This window comes from Mesitornis unicolor, unplaced genomic scaffold (assembly GCF_000695765.1).
Source record: "Mesitornis unicolor isolate BGI_N332 unplaced genomic scaffold, ASM69576v1 scaffold3242, whole genome shotgun sequence".
Classification (NCBI taxonomy): Eukaryota; Metazoa; Chordata; class Aves; order Mesitornithiformes; family Mesitornithidae; genus Mesitornis; species Mesitornis unicolor.
Window position 1 is genome coordinate 39874 of NW_010166981.1, and position 22061 is coordinate 61934.

General features: G+C 36.8%; 1 protein-coding gene across 1 annotated transcript in view; it reads left to right on the forward strand.

Moving 5' to 3' along the window:
• Positions 1-22061, forward strand: part of ATAD2B (ATPase family, AAA domain containing 2B) — a gene marked incomplete at its 5' end in the record, with an annotated part of 58058 nt that overhangs the window by 26125 nt on the left and 9872 nt on the right. The window contains 8 exons of the mRNA XM_010195148.1: positions 980-1112; positions 3489-3675; positions 4337-4522; positions 5184-5319; positions 5620-5816; positions 8120-8279; positions 11727-11849; positions 16230-16367. Of these exons, the coding sequence (XP_010193450.1) occupies positions 980-1112; positions 3489-3675; positions 4337-4522; positions 5184-5319; positions 5620-5816; positions 8120-8279; positions 11727-11849; positions 16230-16367 (1260 nt within the window). The remainder of the gene's footprint in view (positions 1-979; positions 1113-3488; positions 3676-4336; positions 4523-5183; positions 5320-5619; positions 5817-8119; positions 8280-11726; positions 11850-16229; positions 16368-22061) is intronic.

The window sequence follows — 22061 nt, forward strand, 5'->3', positions numbered from 1 at the left end:
TTGCTGAGAGACCTGGCCCCTTACTGTACCATTTTCATGTGTGACCATTTCCATCCCAGCGTTGCAGACTGATTTCCCTATGGGAATGAGTATTATACTTAGAGTAACATCGACGAAACTCCTTTCCGGGGGCAGATAAAGATTTTGCAGCAGTCTTTTTTTCCCCCATTATCAAATCACAGCAGTCTACTCTTAATCCTATTGCAGCTCTGGTAGCTAATTTAGCTGTACCTGCTATTTCAACTGTCAACTGGTTGTTTTGGTTTAGTGCCATATTTGTATTTTTTGTAGTTGTTTGTCCCTGCAGTCTGTCTTTTGAATGTAAGCAGTCTTTTAGCTTTTTGTTTCTTGAGGTCTATATGGAAAGTACTTCAGTTCATTATGCTACTGTATTAGCAAAGGAATTAAAATAGGTTAAGGTATGGTGTATGAACATGGAATGAACTGAACTGATTTTGATTAAAAGTAATTTGGCATTCTTTGGCAGATTATCAGAGGGCGGTAAACAATTCTCCATAGACATACACTGTCTAGGTAGTTCTGCTGAGAATAATTTTGGAATAAGTGTACCTGTAAAAAAATTGAGCACTGAGAACAAATAAACAAGTACAAAATTCTGTATAGTCTGAGGAAGTACAGATTTTATAACTTTATCCTTGAAAAACCTCAAACTGTGAAATAAAACCAAAGGAAGCATTGCATAACAATTTACAACATTTGTTGTACTTGTGAAGTTGTTCTGCTTGATGGTTTAAAAAAATAAATTGTAATGATTAGACTTCTACAGTATTTAATTTGTTTTGGTTCTTGAAGTAATATGTACTTATTATTCTGTGTTCTGATATTAAAGATCTGTAACTCATTTTTTCTGCATTTGAAAATGTGTTATAATTTACAAGAAAATTGTAATGTCTTTTCTTGTTTGTTGTGCATGTACTTAGAAGTGATAAAGTTCTAATTAATGTATTTCTTGGAACAGATGTACCAAGTCTAATATTAGATGATAGTGAAGATGAGAACGCTTCATCAATTTTTGAGACGAGCTGTCCCTCAGGATCACCAAAGAAACAGTCATCAGCTGCTATACATAAACCCTACCTTCATTTTACAATGTGAGTGTTTCTCTACGTGCGTATAACCAGAGAGATAAAACCATGAAATTCTTGCATCTGGAGAGGTAACAAAGACAATTTGTAACAAAAATTGCTTTGTGGTGGCAATGGTGTTCTGTAACAGAAGCAGGTAAGTGTATGGGCTAGAGTTTTAGACATGTGAATGGTCTTAAGAAAGGTACATGAGGCCTAGATACAATAATCAGAAATATTTTGCAACAGACGGGTGTAGCTTAGAAGTAAGGATGTTAATAGCAGTTCTTAATTGTAACAAACCATTTTGATTTGGAAAATTAATAACTGGGAAGAGAAGTATGTAGGAATATTCTGGGGGGATTGCTTGCTTTTTCTTGGTTGAAAGTATTGTTGAGCTTCAGTGTATGCAGCTGTTTGGATGCACTATATAAGTGATGCATTCAGCATTCCTAACACCATTTTTTAAATTGTTTTTCATGAAAGAAAAGTTTCTGAAAAATGGGGATTTAGAAAATGTGTGAAACTTGAACAGGTCTTTCCTATATGAGTTGGACTGGCTGCAGTAATCAACAATAACAAGCTAACATTTCTTCATTTTGTATTAAGAATAGTTTTAGGCTACTTTGTAATGGATTCTGCAAGGAGTTTGCTAAAGAAAATGAGGTTAGGAAAGCTGTTCAATAGTAGTCCTGTTTAGTAGAGCCATCTTGTGGAAAACTGCTGAAATTTTTGTTCTAAACAGTGACGCCAGAAAAACATTTATGGAAAATTAAGCTTAAAAATATGGATATAAGCCCATGTAGTTTGAGGGACATAGTCAATTATTTTAATGCCAAATTTAAGCTTTTGTTGTGGGGGTGGGGAGTGGAACCCAAACCACTGATATATGTTTGTGTGTTTAAATAAAGTAATCTCAAAGAGTATGTTTATTTTTGTGAAGTATGTAAGCCTCCTGTAGTCTGTCGTTCTGAGCATTTTTGATTGCTGTCTGTGTATGTAACCTCCACCAGCAGAACTGAAAAGGCAAAGGTCAGCTATGTTCGTAGCTGTTATAAAATATTGAACCTGCAGTAAAACCAGGCAGTCTTGTTTCAGTGCCTGAGCTGACTGATGTGTGGATAAAAATGCCTTGATGAGAGGTATATATTATCAGTTTTCTGTACATGGAAAATACTTGTAATGGAAAAATCTAATGCTTCTCTGTTCATGTCTCACTTGTCCCCAAAAGTGGGCAAAAGCTCCCTAACCAAACAAACACAAAAACCTCCAAATCCTTGTATGGACTCTTTAGGATTTCTTCTCAATAGCAAAAACCAACAAAAATAAACTTATCTTTGTAGTTTTTAGCTTTAAAATCTTCTGTCTAGATATCTACTGAATAGAATTGTATCAACATGCTAGAATAGAAGATGAATAATGATTTTATTTAATCCTACTTCAGATTCTATTTCTTAAATAAACAAAATACTGAAATGTTAGGTGGTTCTTGGAGATCTTAGGTCGCACTTTAAAGGATGAATGGATTGACCTGGGATTCCTGAGGCTACTGAACAGATACTTTAGCAGTTAGGACTGAACTAGATGGGATTAAATAAGTCTTCACTGGAAGTCCATTAAATCTTTTTATATGATGGAGGAATTGGTTTTAAATAAACTGGTTATAATAAAAATTTTCATGAATTTAATATGTGCTTAGCTTTGCACAGATAAGTTTTAATTAAATAGTTGTGAAATAAAATAGAAAAAGCTTGACTTACTGAGACTTGGAGTAGTGTTGAAGTATACTAGAGTTAGTTGAGTCTTTTTAGGCTATTGCAGGAAACCATTACCCATTACAAGAAGCGTTTTGGATTCTAAAGTGTCTTATATTGCTGGAGAGAGTCCAGTGTAGGGCTACAAAGATGATGGAGGAAGTGGAGCATCTCCCTTATGTGGAAAGGCTGAGGGAGCTGGGTCTCTTTAGTTTGCAGAAGAGAAGATTGAGGGTTGACCTCATTCATGTTTATAAATATATAAAGGGTGAGTGTCACGAGGATGGAGCCAGGCTCTTCTTGGTGACAAACAATGATAGGACAAGGGGTAACGGACAATGGGTAACTGGAACACAGGAGGTTCCACTTAAATGTGAGAAGAAACTTCTTCTCAGTGAGGGTGACAGAGCACTGGAACAGGCTGCCCAGAGAGGTTGTGGAGTCTCCTTCTCTGGAGACATTCAAAACCCGCCTGGACGCCTTCCTGTGTAACCTCATCTAGGTGTTCCTGCTCCGGCAGGGGGATTGGACTGGATGATCTTTTGAGGTCCCTTCCAATCCCTAATGTTCTGTGATTCTGTGATATATATCTATCCACTGATAACATTGGCATGTTTAATTGTATTTTGTAACTGTTATTATGTTGCAGGTCAGCTTATCACCAGCCAACCCCTTACAGACCAAGATTACTGCTATCTGGAGACAGAGGTTCGGGTCAGACTTCGCACCTTGCTCCAGCTCTATTGCACACTCTGGAGAAATTCTCTGTTCACAGGCTAGATCTGCCAGCACTTTATTCAGTCAGTGCCAAAACGCCTGAAGAATCATGTGCACAGGTGACAGTTCAGCTTCTCTTGTAATGAGTGAATTCTGTAAATCTGGAACAGATGAGTTGCATTGGTATAAAGGCAGCTCACTGGAATGTAACTTGAAAGCCAGGTTTTCATAGGCTCCTTCTGTTTTCATGTTCAAAAGCAAGGGGTCTCTAGAGGGTGACTGAGATCTCTCTGCTGACTAAGGAGAGTAATTACGTTTTTCACTTGCCCCCTTAGTCACATACCTAATGTCGGGTGAGCTGAATCTGGGCGTTAGGTTCCCGATTTTCATTTGATTAGCGTGTGTATGAATGGGTGTGCTGTGATTCTAGGTTCAATTAATTAGTTTTAAATGTGTTAGGTTTCAAAACAGATTGTGGTGGATTTTGTGTAGATTGCAAACCAGTTTAGTTTTCATCTTGTTTATTCAGTCTTGTCATACTCGTTTTAAAAACTTAAGTAGTTGTTTTTAGTCTCCCTAGCACATTGACATAAAATTGAATGATACAGCTAACGGTCACAAACACTTGTTTAGAAACCCTTCACCATGAGAATTTTATTTTAGCTGAACTTTTTTATATAAAGGACCACAAACACGAGTCGTTTCCTATTCCACAAGAATTTTATTACCGACAAGTGATAATAACAATTTGTTTAAATACCACTGTTTCTTTTTAATTAGATCTTTCGTGAAGCTCGAAGAACAGTACCAAGTGTTGTTTACATGCCTCATATTGGTGATTGGTGGGAAGCCGTCAGTGAAACTGTGAGAGCTACTTTTCTAACGTTGCTGCAAGACATACCATCTTTTTCCCCTATATTTCTACTGTCTACCTCTGAGTCCATGTATAGTGAATTGCCCGAAGAGGTAAGTTTATTGTGCAGAGAGGTGTTGTTAGGGAGGTATGTGCTCTTCAGAATGTTTTGATCTTGTGAAAACATTGTTTTGCACTGGTTTTCTAACTTAATTTAAAATATGTCAAATTTAAGATGTAATATTAATTAATTTTGTAATTTGTTTGTTTGTAACTTTCTTGAATGAGGGATGTATGTCCATATTACTGATTTTTCATAATACCCTTGCTGCTTTGCTGAGAAGAGAAAGTTGTTCATTTTGACAAGTCACTCCAGTGTAATTAAATGCAGATTTAGTCTGAAGGCCTAACCATTAGGTTTACATCTTCTGAGGTTCAGGACTAGGGAAGGAAGTTCCTTTTTTTTTTTTTTTGTTTTCCTTTAACATTTTCTTTGATTTTTTTTTTTAATTTTTTTTTTCTTCTACCCTTTGTCTTCACTGCAGAGATGGCCACTGTTAGGAACATGGGATACCACAATTTTAGTTATTACAGAAAATTCAGTGAGAATTGCAAATCTTTGTCTTCTCTTTGCTGTGTATGCAGCTTTGTGTAGAGTTCACTATCTTCTCTCCTGTGACTATTTTTGAAAAGTTTGTGGCTGGTGTTTTAATATGATCATTAATCATTAATTTTGAATGGAGACTGAATTTTTGTGTCTTCTTATTTTTCTAGGTGAAATGCATTTTCAGAATCCAGTATGAAGAGGTTTTTTATATTCAGAGACCAAGTCAAGAAGACAGATTGCGATTTTTCAAAGGGTTAATTCTTGATGAGGCAGCAATGCCCCCACCAAGAAGGAAACAGGCTGGTAAACTAAGTTACAGTAATAATGATGATACTAATGTCATCGGAATGTTTTTCAATATTTTCCTTTTTCACAAGGTGTGGGTAAATGACAATTTATGTAATTAACATTTGGCAGTGTTAATCAGTGCCCAGAGTAAATTTTGGGTGTTACAGTTTTGGATAATGGAGAGCTGTGGGGTTTAGGATGCAGTGTTAGATCGATCAAGTAAATTAAACGTATGATGAAATTTGGAGTGGCGTAATCCCAAGAGCCACTGTGTTATTAATATTTCCATAGTCTGATTTCTTGTTTTGTCCCTAGCTCTTCGTGCTCTGGAAGTTCTTCCTCTTGCACTGCCGTGTCCTGCCCGGGAGCTGTCAGAAGCAGAAAAGCAGCGGATGGAGGACCAGGAAGAGAACACATTGAGAGAGCTGCGGTTGTTTCTCAGGGATGTTACCAAGAGGCTGGCCACAGACAAGCGCTTTAACATCTTCAGCAAACCGGTGGATATTGAAGAGGTCTTGTTTCAGTAATGTGCAAAAAAATGAAGTTGAAGCTATTAGAAAAAGAATATGAATTTTTAAAAGGAATTAATAAGAACAATAGATGTTTGATCCGTGATCTTTCCAATCTAAAATGCTTGGTTTTAGCTGGTGAGATAGTCACAGCCCTATAATCTGTGATACAAGGAGTTGGAGCATGTTCTTTGGCTGTACTGCTGACCTATTGAAAAGCCTTGTGCACTCCTGTCAATTTTATAACTGAAATCAGCATTTAAAAATGCCATCACTCCTATGCCTACCTGTGCTCTTGAAATATTTGAAACCATAAATATAATTCCTTAATAAAGGCTTTTACAACATGGTAATCATAGGCATGATAATATTGGGAAAGTGATCTGTGTTCTCTAATGCATTCAGCGTTAATAGTATTGTTGAATAATTTCAGCAGTAATGCTTTTGGCTGCCATTAATCATAGATGGTAGCACATTATAAGGCATTAACTGGTCGATTATGGAGTGTGCACCCCTAACTGATGAGACAGTTCGATCTGCAAATCTATTTTCAGGTGCTGGTATGTGAATAGGATTTTGTTCAGCCTGACTTTGAGATCAAATGCTGGCCCACTGCAAGCTTTGCAAGCTTGCCAATTCAAAACAAAATAAAGCAAAAAACCTTAACTGCTTCTAAAGAGAAGCACCTCTTTTGGAAGACATTAAGAGATGAATATGGGGCATTAGAGGTAGAGAGCAGATTCGCAGTGTAAGTTCCATGCAGGATGGAGCAGGCATCTTTTCGGGGTCCATGCAGTCCTCTCTTAATTTGAGCTTTCCATAGCGCTCTGTAGCTGGCTGGTTTTGAAAGGCTGACAAGAGCTCTTTAATGGTAACTTACAGCGTGAGCATTGTCTGAGCAGCAACTTTGGCGCTTTTTAAAAGTTTTAAAATTTTTTTTTAAATCAAATTGCTTGGAAGGTCTGTTACTGTAGGAAACTCTTGGTACTCATAGTAAAGGCAGTTTCCTCACTCGTACTTCCGTTGCAGGGGGTGCTGCTACATGATAAGTCAAGGATTTTCCTGACTAGCAGTGTTTACAGTTTCCAGTGAAGTTTGTGTCTGATGTGCTAACAAGAAAAGGAAGGCCCTGGCTTGGCTTTCCGAAAACTGAACCAATTGTTGTCATGGCTCCATAGAGGGAGACAAAAAGAATTTTTTGCCATTTTAAGTTTTCATCATAAATGTCAGTGTATCTGTTTAAGGAATTAGGTGATAGACTGCTGTCCGCTGAAGTAACACGTTAATGTTCATTTATGTTGTAGTGTATTTTTTGTATGAATGTTTACAGATACTTTATTAAAAAAAAATTCTTGTGGAGTGGAGCCGTTATGGCTTGATCTGAACATGTGTTTTTCTTCAGCAGCTCCCATTTTGGCAGCTTCCATCATACGGGGGTGATGTCAAAAGAAAAATCACAATACTGTTTCTGAGGCTGCCAGTATTTTTAATTGATTGTAATGTTAATCACATCGAAACATTCAAGTATAGGATTTTTTTCTTTGAAGTAAATAACAAATTCATAGATACTCTCTTTTTTGGTGAACTTTGTTACAGCAGCAGTGCTTGATGCATTTGACTATCAAGCTTGAGCTCCTTATGGTACCATTAATTACATTAATACTTTTTAATGTGCCCTAGTGGATGATAAATCTCCAGTTAGGAGCTAAGCTCATAGTAAACTGTGAGCTCTGACCCAAAGCTTTCTCTTTAGACTGTCCTTCCATACAGTCTGAAGTCTTCAATCGATAAAACCTGACTTTTTTTGTTGAATGAGTGATTGAAGGAGCTATTCAGTAGAAGAAGATTTTTAAAAGCTGATAATCTGACTGGTCAGTTTAATGAGAATCTCACCTACAAGGTGAGCAAAACAGCCTCCTTAAGTTTTCCTAGAGTTTTGAGTTAGGCTGGTTGGTTTTTAGCTTTCTAACCCAAGACAGTGCTAGAACACTGTAGAAAAAAAAAATCAGTCTAAGTAAAATGAAAAAATATATTTATGTTAAAGTGTTTTGCCTCAAAAATACCATTTAATAAATTTTGAAAGATAAATTGGCGAGCTACTGAAGAAAAAGTAACTTTGGAAGTCCTGTGTTTAATTTAGTCTGTTAAAACATCTGTTTTCAACATAAATTTGTTTAGAAATCAAAATGTTTAATGTGTTAGAGCTAATAATGTGTAGTAAACAAGAGTACAAAGATGTGAAATTGGCAGTATTTAAATAGAATGTGTGTGGTCCTGTGTCATTTCTGTATGCTGTTCGTTTGTAGGTTTCAGATTACCTTGAAGTTATCAAAGAGCCAATGGACCTGTCAACAGTAATAACCAAAATTGATAAACACAACTACTTAACAGCCAAGGATTTTCTAACAGATATTGACCTGATCTGCAGCAATGCATTGGAGTACAATCCAGACAAAGATCCTGGAGGTAAGGACTTACATCGTTTTGGCCTACCCAAACACAGAAGCCTGCTATTTAATTGCATATTTGATTACTAGTCAGGTATTTAAATAAACAGCTTTCTACGTGATAATTGGGATAAGCAAGTCCTAAGGGGCTGTGCTTGTTGTATTCTGAGGCATGTGATGCTCTGGGGGACATTATAAGAGCAGGAGAACTACAGCGTTCAGAGTTGTTTTCTAATAAATTAAGTTTTGTAGTTCCTTTTCGAATTTGATAGCTCCTTTTCAGTGTATAGACTTTGTATATGCAACAAAACCCCAGTGTAATTTGGAGAGCTCTGTAGAGAATCCTGCACGCAATCTGGCAGTGCCCTGCTTTTATTTCCACATTGGCTTAGAACGTGAGATTCACCCACGGAAATTAAGTACTATGTATTTGGGGATACAAATAAAACAGGATAAATCCTTAGGCAATGAAGTCAGTTGCAGCTGATTTAGAGAGATTAGAAGGTATTGTCTTGACAAAATGTAATAGGATGCTTTCAATTAAAACGGAATTTGGAGATTGAAATGCATGTAAAAGCTGTTCAGGCTCGAAACTAAGGAAAGAAGATCTTGTGTGTTCTTTGCTATGGCTGCCTTACAGTGTGCGTTGCCAAAAGAAAGCCTTTCATTGGCAGCTTCCAGAGTCACCAATGAAACCACAACAAAGCACCCTGTCAATGTTGTTGTATTTAATAGACATGATACTTGGAAATCTTTGTTCATCTGCAAATGTAGTCCAATCCATTAAAAAGGTTGTCATAAAATCCTGCAAAATGTTACCAGGTTAAAGCCTGGTTTTCTGTATTTTTCTTCTAAAATTTTTGTTTTGTGAGCTATTTGCAAATGTCTCGTGCATGGACTAGATATGGTGTAGTCTGGTCAAACAAATACACTTGTTTCATGTTGCCCTTTGAACCCAATGCTGGTTCATTTCTGTAGAAGATAAACATTATTTCTTCAATTTATGATGCATTTTGGTTTACAACTAAAAAAATACATTGATAAAATACAGGAAAAGATTTTCTATCTTCTTGATAACATACTTTTGAGGATTTCTAATGTGTAATTGATGTGAGCTAATCAAAGCCCTTGATGGACACTGTTTAGAAGATGAGGACTGAGACATAACCTCCTGCATGTGGCTGACGTATGTTTGTGACTAAGTGATGGTCTTTGGGAAAAATTGGCAGTAAATACACCCTCTGTTCTCAGATCTGCTCAGAATCATAAACATGAGGCACAGGTTCAGTGTGGCAGAAACATCAAATAGCAAAGATGGCTTGGGGAACATTTAGTGGTAGAAGTTTTCATTGAACTTGTCCAAAGACAGAGAGAGAGAGTCTTAAGAAATATATGTAGGGAACCAAAATAGGGACACGTTGGTTTTCCTTGCTGCCAGGAGTGAGCTGGGATAAATGGATCTGGCTGTTTCTAGGTGAAGTTTTGGGTTGAAGTTTGTCATCATTGAGTAGGTGATGAAAGATAATTCTGTCCTCTGTGTTGCGAAAAATTAATGAATTGCTCTTCTGGCATGCAAGAATTAATTGAGCCTTTGTATGAGTACGCAGCTGAAACAGCACATCATGGCTATTCCGAGTAAACGTGATGTGTTAACTGAATATTAACCTATTAATGTTCACGTTGGTTAAAGCTGGGCATATATGCTTGCCTCTGCTTCGCACTTGAATTTGCAGAAGAATTGTACTGTACCTGCTCCTGTCCCGTCATTCAGTTGGAAAGGGGATAGCAATACCAAACCAGCTGGTATTCAAAACTGGTTACTGTGGGTTTTTTTACTGGTACTTTGCTATAAAATTTCAGATAGGTTATATAATAAGATAGTTGGGTTTTCTTCCCCTCTGTTGTTTGACCACAAAATGTTCTTAAGAGCATGGAAAACAACCATTGTTAGACATTATAGTGTTTGCCTCTTTGACGTGCTGTCTGAGGGAAAGTCTTGCTCATCACAGAGTATGAGGAAAGTAGAAGTTCAATCAATACTCTTGATTTGATTTTTTTTTCTTCTTTATTCTTCCCTCTTTCTTGTGTTGAGGGCATCTTAAATTTTATTATCTGACCAACTTTATAAAGTCTAATATCACAAAATTACATCTGCAGAGAAGGCACTGTATTTTTTGTGGTCATAAACCATAATACTTCACAAATACATGTGGGTAAAAATTTCTAGTTTCCAGTTGATTTAAGTGGTGGTAGATTTCCCCGGAAAACACGTGTAGGGTTAATTTGAGCTGGATACTGGATATTCTTTCATTCAGCAGTTTTTCCAGCTGTAAAATTTGCTGTGTCTAGGATTATAAATCCTGTTTAGTAAATGTTCACTGATACTCTTAATTGTTGTCTTTACTGATTATTAAAACAGATTAAATCTGCTAATTGTATAATATGTTGTAGACATTAATGTTGATGTTTGCTGTTGAAGTACCTCCATCAACTGGAAGAAGTAATTCAGTATGGATGAACTGACAAATTAAACGTGTTTGTACTGAAAGCAAACCATGACTGTTGTAGCTCTCATTGAAAAGCAACATTCTAGATGTCCATTTTCTCCACATATGGGCTTACTTCTTAAGTTACAGTTACTTTTCAAATTTCAACCTGATCGGTATAACTTCTTCTGTGCGTTTCAAAGTTACAGGAACTGGTCTTCTCTGACAAAATGGTTTTATTGTAAGTCACATTTAGACTACCAATGTGGACAGTAATTTTTGTCCTGTTCTCCAAATGGAGGTGAAAATGTAGCAAACCTGAGGCTTGTTTCTTGCTAGTTTTTTCTGAATGGATTGAAATAAGAAATAGCTATTTAATATAAGCAATCTCTTAGCACAATTTTGAATTCTCTAGCAGTTAAATAAAAATTAAACAATAATTTAAGGTTAAAAAAAAGTCAGGGGAGGAATATAAGCAAGCCAGGTCTACCTTACAGACTCGGGAGACCTCCAGTGCACTTTTGGAGGCAGTATAATTGTATGAATGTTCCTGGACCCCAGTGGGTAAATCCATTCCTGGACAAGTCTGTTGTTACTTCTGGGACTCACTGCGCTCCATTACATGGTGTAGGTCTGCCTGTGGAAACTGGCTGCACCTGCTGATTCCAGCAGGTTTCTAAGGATTGCAAGTTAATTTAGATGTGTTCGTCACTCAGTTCTTCTATTTGTTTTTAAATGCCACTATTGATTGAAGTAACTATTTGTACTTCTGAAAATTCCTGTGTCTCTTAAATAGCTGGGTTGTGATTTTTGAGCATACTATGGTATTGATCGATCCACATTTTCATATATTTGTAATATTTCCCAGTTCTGTCTATATAAAGAATGTACACTTGTAATATACAGTACAGAACAATAGAAATGATAAAGAACTTACATAATTGTCATAAAATTAACAAGTGGGGTGTCCTGTTTTCTAGATAAAATAATTAGACATAGAGCCTGTACTTTGAAGGACACTGCTCATGCTATCATTGCTGCTGAACTGGATCCAGAATTTAATAAGATGTGTGAAGAAATCAAGGAAGCAAGAAGAAAAAGAGGTATGTTTACCTTCATTTATCCTAACACAACATATATGGGATAGAAAACAGAAGTTACAAACGTCCATATAAAAATTTCAATTTAAAATGAAATATAGAATGCGTGTCAGACTCAGTGCACATTAAAGGATGACTTGAGCTCGAATCGTGTATGTTTTTTCCAACTATGTGAGCTGGTCTGATAAGGCACCATCTTTTACAGAAGATGAATCCGTTGGCTGTTGGTACAAAAAGTATCATAGAATTCGAAGAGAGAAATGTGGGGATTGCTGCACTAACTGAAGATGTGGTGAAACCAGAGCTGTATTCTTAAAGTGCCATGTAATGCATTGTAGTAACAATTATGATTAGGAAGAATGGCATTAAAAACTATGGATTTTAAGTTCACCCTGCCATGTGCGCAAGTGTACTTTTGGTGATAATCTGTTGATTTTTTTGGATTAAGAAACAACATCCACATTGAGGGCAGCATGATGTTGACATTTTAATAGTCCAGAATCAGGAAATACAGCCCCCTACATTGAAGATGACTGACTTAGTTTCGTTCAAATTAGTGCAGTTGTTTGCAACTTGCAGTCCATAGACCTCCAAGGCTGAGGACAACTCCTAAAGTGACCACAAAAGGTAATCAGAAGCCCAAACATAATCCTAGTAGGTCTCTGTTTACATGAAAGCTTCTGTAGCTCCATGGAAACGTTTTAAAGGTCTGAAAATTGAATAAAAAAAAAGAAAAATCACTGAACTGTAACATTAGAACAAAATTTCATGCTGATTTAGGGATTACTGATTTCAGTAATTACAGCTTTACCTTCGCAAGTTGTTTCCTGCTTTGCCTCCTGCTTTGGTAAAAAACTGCGTTATTTGATTTCTAGGTTGAATTTGGCTGGTCTTAACTTACAGCTGCTGGTTTTTGAAATACTTCTGACAGGAGATTGAAGACCCTCTATTAATAAATTTCTTTGAACTATGCAAGTATCTGTAGGCTTTCTCTTTTTCAGGTTAAAACGGATACAGTTCCTTTTATTTTCCCATTCAGTCATGCATTTTTTTGTCTAATTCTGTAAAAGCTTCCAATGTGTGTCTTGAATTGTGGATAAGAGAACAAATTGTAATTCACTGTGCTTGTAAAATAGAACTAATATAATGCCTTCATTTCTCCTCTGTACTTTTCTATTAGAAATATAAGAATATTCACAATTCTGGCCTTAGTGTCATGCTGAGAGCTATGCTCAGTTAATTATCCGTTATGAGTCCCCCATGCTTGTTAAAGGTTATTGCTTCCGAGGTTAAAGGAACCATTTGTAAGAGCTTTTTGTTACCAAGAGTGACTTTATCACTTCTAAGTCCCTCCTTGCAAGTCTCCCAAGAGCTAACTGGAACACTGCCCTTCTTTTTGTGGCAGTGACCATGTAATATATATTTCTGGAGTCAAAAGCTGCGGCCTCTGTTGAAAGAGGTGGGTTTTCAGAAGTCAGAATTAAGGCTGCTGGTGTCGCGCAATGAACTTGATAACTTAGAAAAAGAAGATACAGTTGGTGTCAGATGCTGGTTAGTGGACCTTTACATGTAGGTAGGTGACTTGTGGTACCAGTTTGAGTGACAACAGCTCACATACAACAGTGGTTGTGTGTTTCAAAGCGTATTTTAGGCACTGACATGGAAACTGTTACAGCATCACAGATACCTGCAAGTCATGTTTCATAGTTGCCTATGCATTTGGACCACATTATGGTGGTTTTAAGAACAAGTGAGCTCTGCAGTTGGTCCGGCTGCAGAATGTGGAAAGATTGCTGACTGGATTGGCAAGGATGGAAGATTTGGAATGCGTGGAAGAAACTTTGTTAGATTAACTCATTATGAATTAAGAAAAATATATCAACCTCTTGAGGTCTGAGGAAACTTCGTGTGGTAAGGCAAGCACAAGAGATTGTCCTATCCCTGAATGAGGAGTTGTCACAGATTGTGGTGTAGAACATGAAGAAGGTGGCACTTCAGACACACTGTCTTGACACTGGTCGTTGTAATGGATGGAAGGGATGTGAATGCTGATCAACCTTGCCGTTACTCCCATTTTGCTCTACAGAACATGCTCAGCAAGAGAGCGTATCAGCAATATCACTGTGTAAGCAGTGTAAACTATGCTTTTGCTGTCCAAAAGCTTTGTGTAACCAGCCACTTAAATGCAAGGGTGGTAGCTCATGCCAGGCTGCTTGCCCCAGTGGAGCTACCTGATGGTGAACATGTTTCATCAGCCTTGTTGCCTGACCAGTGTATGAAGTGCCCCAGGGGGTGGAGGATTGGACCCTTTTGTGCTTTTGAATATCAACAAGAGATATCCAGGCAGGGCCTTAAATGAATGTTAAGATTGAAGTCACAGTGCATGTGCTTCACTGTATAATACACAGCAGGCTTTTCTTCAGCTCGGAGTACCCTAAGCTTCTCTTTTCATCTCCATTGAAAAGTGTCAGACTGGCATATATACACTGTGATGGGGGAAAAAACCCAACCATTCAGTGTCCACGTTTCTATGCATGTATACCTGGACTCAGCTTGATAAATGATCCTACCTTCAAGCCATACCAGTTAAAATTCTTAACTTGCCAATAGCAGTCTTGTAAAGGAAGAGCAGTAATGCAAACAAGTGGGACTAGGAGGGGAAAAAGTCCAGGTCATGCGAATCTACCAGTGGTTCTTGGCCTGAATATAAAACTTGTATTGATGGCTGCTCAGAAGAGGTCATGGTAGTGGTGCAGTCACAGATTGAGTCAGAGGGGGTGGCTGTGACCATCAGAAAGGAAATTTGTCCTCTGACAAGAAGAACATGCCCCGTACTCGGTTAGATCTTGGCCGACGTTTTCTTGGCTCCAATTGGAAAGACTTCAGCATTCAACATGGGATTTGGATGGAATCAAGCAAGCTGATCTGCATGAGGCTTCTCATAGATGCTCTGGAAATGTTATCAAGTGTTTCTGTCTGGAATCAGACGAGTCTGGAAGGCAAATGACACATACTGCAGGCTTTTTAATCTTTACCCAGTTGAAAAGCCATTGATTTTCTGAATTGTGCCATGTATTAGCTTTTAATTTATTTCCAGGATACTGAAGATGAGAGTTAAGGCTATAAAGCTCCATATCCATTTTCTTCACAATTCTCTTGGCAAGTTATTTAGCAATCTTACATAGTTTAAAAATGGAAGGTATTTTCTACATCACTTTCTTTTTCCACAAGTTTTCTGGTGGTTTTTTTGTCAGATCTGCTGTTTTTACTTAGTACTGAGGCTGGTGACCAGTCTTAAAAGAAGTTCTGCAGTGTAACAGAATGATAAACTGCATAAGAAAATCAGTATCTACAAGTTAAACTAGAATTTGTGTCACTGAAATGAGCTACGGTTGTTGAAACATGGTAAATCTGAGGATAACAAGTTCTAAATAGATAAATTAAGAACAATGTATACTGGATTATTGGAATTTGCAACTTCTTGTTAAAACCAGTAGATAACGATGTAGTAGTGGATATTTTCAGTAACAAAACATGTTTGATATGCAGTTAAAAATATTTGTAATGATACCTAGAAACTTGTGCTGTACTTATTAACTGTTAGGATAGAGAGTTCCTTTGTGAATCTTTTAATTTCTGCATCCATCTGTTTTAGAGCTTCTTGTCAGTTCTTGGTTACTATTGGAGGCATGGTATGACATTTTGAAGACTTTTAGTGGTTGGATAGGAAATTCTAGTTCACAAATACGAAGCTTCAGAGTTTTGTTTGTTTTAACAAATGTGTTTAACCAATATGAAAGTTTGCATTTTTAGAATTTAATTAAAAACCCCATGAAATAGTAGAAGCTATGAGATGAGCTTACGTTACAGAAAGCAAACCAGACTTTTTGTTAAATGCAGAATTGCCTTTTCTTAATCTAAAAGCTCATATTGACTCTGAAATGGATCCATTTTACATGATGTAGACCATAGTGAAAATACAAGGTTTTTATTAAGATACTCTTTTTGATATGGCATCCAATGCCATTATGAATTGCCACTTTAAATCATCTGTTTAAAATTAGGGAAAATTGAAACTGTCAATAAGAATTTGCTTTATAGAGCAAATACAGAGAGAAGAGTGCAATCTTGGGGGACTCAAGTGTGAGAGAAAGTCATATTTTTCTAAGCCATCAGAGCTGACAGGTTCAAGATCATGCAACCAGTAGGTTATTTTGTCAGTAGAAAACAAATATTCTTGATTCTAATCTTATTTTGAATGTCCAGCTAAATATTAATTGATGTGTTCTTACTGCAGCATTGATAGTCCAAGTTTCTTTTAAAATTCAATAGTTCTATGCAGCCTGGTTTATTTAAATAGGTATGGTTATCTTCTGTATGCAGGCTTATCAGTAACAACAGAACAAATAAATCCTCATGGTTCCACGGTACGGAAAACAGAAGCGCGAGTTGAAGAGGCTTTTCGGAACAAACAAAAACCCACGATGGCGGTGTGGCCCAACTCTGCGAATAAATGTGCGTGTGAGTACCCTGGGTGAGAATTGTGCACAATTAGAGGTACCTCCAGTGGCAAACATCTCAAATGTGTCTCTGCTACTGTTTACTGATTATTTCCAGGAGCAATTTTAGGCATGAAACACACAGAAGTTCAGGAAATACTCTTTTTCTGCCTACATGAAATCACTGCCCAAGAGGTTGTAAAAAAGCAGGATTTCTGATTTTGTGAATAACTTTTTTCTGGTATGACATAAGTATTACGTTTTCCTTTGTAAAAAAACTGTTTTCAGTGCAAGACAACTCTGATCAAGTGAGAAGATCACTTTTATCTGTTTAAGTGTTAATATTTTTTTATTCTGTGTGTATATTCACAGGTACATGTCTACATGCTGCTTCGTACTCTCATGTGCAATACAGTTATTCACTTCCTATTTTCAGAACGTACAGTATCATGCTAGAAGTTAGACAAGACATTACAAATTTAACCGTATTTTCCCTTGTGACACTGGATTTTCAGTAGTCAGTATCCATTATTGGAGCATGCTTAGATACTCTGCGGCCTACAGGATTAGTCCAATTAATTGATCAATATCTCTAGATTTGTGAGAAATGACTGTGGTAAGGTAATCAGAGGCACTGCTAATTATTTTCAAGAGGTGAGTTGATTAGAACAGGTAAATACACAACAGATATTTTTGTTATAAACAAAATAAAGGCTATAAGAGAAAGTATGAGGGATAGTTGTACATGGCTTTCCTACTGAAGATGTGGAATCCATTATTAATATATTATTAATAGCATTATCAGTTATTGCTTAACAAATTGATCGATTGGATCTGACAGATTCTCACTGGTCTTTGTGCTCTCCTTCATGATGCTTTTCCTTGATGAGAGAGTTTTCTAGGCATGGTGATAACTGCCCAGAGATGATCTTTGTTTATATATGAATGATAGTGTTGATGTCAAATAGTTTAATTAATTAGAAGTGCATGGTTTTATTTCCTGAAGCTGTAATTTCTTCCGTTAAAGGAATTAAAGTCAATCGCACAGAGTTATGGCTTCAATAAATTGTTATATAATAAATTGGTGATGTGGATCCAAGCTGTTTTTTATTCATTTGGCAGCTTGTGCAAAAACAGAGAGGAGGAGGGAATGGATTCTCAGGGGTTTTTTTAGTTTCTGATGAAATCTGAGATGGAGATTCTCACTCTGGCTGATGCACAGAGCAGTTTCTGGGCTCTGCATGCTGTGCAGCAGACGGCAGGGTTTATAGGCCTCCACGCTGGACGTCTCTTGGCAAGAGAGAGAGCCATTACTGGGGACTTGTATAAAAAGAAGCTCTGGTACCTCTGCCCTCTTCTCCACTTAATGTTGTGGACGCAGCGGCAGTTGTTTGAAAACTAGAGCCATCGACTGAAGGAAACTGGCAGCGTTTTTGTGTGTAAACAAAAAATAAGTTAGTGTTAAGGCACTGTTCCTGCTTCTGTTTTGATGATATAGGTTGGAAGGCAAGAAAATTTGAGGCTTGGTGGTGGTTGGGACTATGATCTAATGAAAATGTGCCTTTTGAGGCTGAGTCTGGGAAAGACAGTGAGTCCAGAAGAGATGGGATGCATCTGGTAATCAAGAGAGGGAACCAGGAACTGATGAGCAATCAGAAACCTGCAGAAGAAATTCAAGTAGTACATGGCACACTTAAAGATTGATGCAGTAAGGTCAGTGGAGACAAGGAACTGGGAAGAGATGCAGTCTTAGAAGGGTGTCTGGAGAAAGGAGCTGGAGTAAAGCAAGAGCAGAACTGAGCAGATTGCAGGGAGTTCGTGTAGCAGCAAATTGCACAGTGGATTATGATTGCATAAATGGAAGAAACAAGTTCAGAGAAGGGCTTTTTGAACGGAGATTATTTTAGAGGTAGAGTGGAAATTTTTTTATGGTCAAGAACTAAGATTTTTTTTTTTAAGACTGAAATGTGTTACACAAGCAGAGATGAGACAATGATTCACATATTTTAATTACACGAGGTAAAACTGTACTTTCCAATTAGTAATTCTGAATATCTCCCATTTTTTCTGCTATTTGAATTTGAATTACTGTTTTTCCTTAGCTAACTCATACAACAACTAAGAAAAAAACCCAACACCAATCATAATGTTATTTTCCTGATTAAATTTTTTTAGGAGCTTTGTTTACAGTATTGTAGAAAATAGCTACCAAAAGGTCAATTCAGATGCAGCACTTGAGCACCCTAAAAGAAATCATTGTCAAGCATCTTCTTTAAAAACAGAGTGGACTACACACGGTGCAGCAGCCTTCCCCAGTTTAAAGCCCTTTTTACTGTTCAGGGATAGTACAATAGAGAATGAGAGTTAGTTTATCATGTGTTTATTTGTTTTCTGAGGTTATGTATTTTCTATGACTATTTAGTTGTTTAGTTACTATTATAATTTAATGTAATTATTCTTATATGTATTATTCTATTCTATTTATTTATTTATTATTGTTTTGTGATTTATTTTTTCTAGTGTATTTCAGCTTTTTAAAAAATTTGATTAGACCAGATGGGCTATCAGGAATGTGGCACAAAATAGTTGTTCTGTTTGAAGCCATGGTGATACCGATTCCTGACTTAGATTTAATCTGCAACTCCCATTTCCCTTGTTGAAGGTACACCTGTGGTGGGTGGTGTGTCACAGTATAGATGTGTTTTAAAAGTGCTGCATTCCTAGAAGTTGCTGAGAATCCATTTGGGAGAGTTAAGCCACAGATAATTTTAAATTATTTCCATACTGAGTGTGTATTTTGAGAACAGTGTAAGTGTTTTGGTGGGAACTTAGAATAAGACATAGACTGAGAGCCTGGTATAAGTAGTGGTATTATCATAGAATCACAAAATCACTGTGGTTGGAAGGAATCTCTGGAAATCATCTGGCCTTAACTCCCCTGCTCAGCGCTGGTTGCTCAAAGCTGTTTCCAGTTCTTTTTTAATATCTCCAAGAATGTATGCTCCACAACGTGCTTGGGAAACTTCTTTTAGTGCTTGACCACGCTCATAGTAATTTCTTTTTCTTAATTTTGAATTGAATGTCTTGTTTTTCTATCTCATTACCTCTTGTGACTGGCTACCAGTGAGAAGGATCTTGTTTCTCCTTTGTATGGATGTGTGTGGGAAAGTTAAAAACCAGCAATTTTCAGTTTGGTGAGTCTGGTAAATTAATCATTGCTGAGTGGTTTACAGGTTACTGCATAAAACATTAGAATCTCTTTAATTATTGGGATGCTGTGTAGTAAAACTTGGTCCTACTGCTCTATTTTGCCAGTAGATGGAGTATGTTGCATATTATTTTACTGACTTGCAGTTGCTTCCTTTAGCAGTCACATAAATAAACTGCATGGGGAAGATTTGGTTTTACATTCTTATCTTCTTTTGCAGTATTTAACAATAATATATTGCAGTGATAGACTGCAGATTTTTTTTTCTTTATAGAGAATATGTCTTTCATGCTGTCTGATAAATATGATAGCTGTGAAAATGGCATTTGGAGTAAATAAAAAAATTGAAATATTTTGTGTTATATAAAGTATTAAAAAGATAAGTTTTATATAAAAGTCATTTTATGAAATAGGAAGTAAACGCATAACTTTTCAACATAACTGAAGTGATTAGTGGTCTCTATAGAAAGAACTTCAGGGAGCTCAAGCAACGATATAAAAAAAAATGCTGCAGAAAATGTAGTTCCTAAATAAATATTTTGTACTCCCTTTTGTCATTTTGGTTTATTTGCTGTGGTGATCTTTGCTATCATACAAAACTGTTTCTGCTTTATGATGGAAAGCTGGTTTTGTTTTGGCAGGAGTATTTTTAAAGCAGATTTTTAGAAAGAAAAGGTCTTGTCTTTATAATCTTTCTCATAAACCGTTTTATTCTCAGTCTTTGTCTAATTTTCATCTGTGCAGTCTGTTTTCTTTGACCTCGCTCGTACAGTGGTGTCAATGATCGCTGTGCTTCAGTCATTCATGTGGCTGCAGCAGTGCCTCATCAAAGGACATAGCAGACCAGATGCCCTATGTTTTTTTGTTGTTTTTACCTCTTCTGCCTTGTGGACTAGTTCTAAATTTGGATTCAGAATTTGGATACTGGCACATGAACAGTCATCCAGATGCTAACACTGAAATCCTGCTGATATATTGTCACAAATCCCACACTTGCTAGTGTTTTCTTTTCTTCTCCTGCTCTCCAGAAAAGGGATTTGACTTGGATTAATGTTCCCTTGAGACAGAGGCAAGTGCTGTAACTCGACGAACACCATTAAAAATTGTTTTCTGCAATTTGAGGAGATCTTTACTCAGAGCTGAGACAACTGTCTCTGTTTCTTTATCATTTTGTTCTGGGTAGTGTAGGAGTTGGCATTCTGAATGAGAGTAGTTTGATCTCCTGTATCTGACACTGGCTTCAACCGGATGCTTTAAAAAGGAAATTGCAAAGGTTTGAGAAATAAAAATTACTTTGTTCATGCCTAATTTTGAAGGAAATATTCTGAGTTAGTTAACAGTTCCTCTAAAATTCCTAGGCTTTGTTGTTATTCTAATTTAAAACACCATGTAGTGAAGTTGTGGGTTTTCTAATAAATCCTGCCTGCTTGTTCTTTTCTTGGGAATCCCATCAAACTTCTGGACTCAGTGGTATCTAGAGGTACAGAAACTTTTTTTTTTTACTATGAAATATCTACCTCTTGAATTACTCGAATGATATTTTTTTTTTTTTTCCTCTGACAAAGGGCAGAGTGTCCTACAATTTACCTGATCCGTGACTCTTTTTTGGTATTCCCTTGTTATTCATCTCCTTTCTCACTCAGTAATGCAAGATGGCTCAGCCTCCCTTTAGAAGGTTTTCCTGAAAGCGTTATCACCACCTTTCTGATAAGCATGGTAAAAAGAGAGACTTTTTAGAAAAAGTTTTTTGTAATGAGTTCTTCTAAAACAAATGTTTTCCCTTAAGTGTATGCACAAGTGATATAATAAAAAATAGTTTTCAGACCTTTTAGATAGATCTCGTTCCTGCCTCCCCTTTGAAAACTGTGGCAGTGTTTGCTTTAAATTAAGACTTGGTGTTAGTTTTAGTCTGCAGAACTTGTTGATTTTCTTGTGTTTACCCATTTGTTAACTTCAGTTTTCTTTGTATTTATTTTTTCTAATTTTGCCTCCTTGACACAAAAACCAACCAGCAGCCATAAGCCTTTCAGATCTGTGATATAAAGGAGTGCTGTAAACTCTACTGAATGTAATTTTTAATGAGAGTAGGAGCCTCTTCTCTGCTCGGGAAGCTGCAGGAAAACCTTGTGTTTGCTCATGGCTCTCTTGCAGTGGGTGTCACTCAGTGCTCCTTCAGAGCCAGCTGAATGTACCAGAAATGTAAATAGCTGTACAAATAGCTATTGTACAAAGCTGCTCAGTACAAGGAAAATGAGCACATCTACAGAGGTGGAAAGTCTAAAACTGATCTCCAAAGGTGGTATTAATCTGCTTTTCTTTTTTGACTTCATTTTTCTCTTTAATTTTCGTGTGTGACTGTCTTGTCATATACTTCACCAATATAGCTACTCTACTTTCATGTAAATTATATTTTATTTTCTTAGGAAATCAAACTAAATACCTGTGCTCTCTGTCCGTCTCATCTCCCCTGATACCTTCTGACTCATTTAGCTGGGTTCAGACAGATTA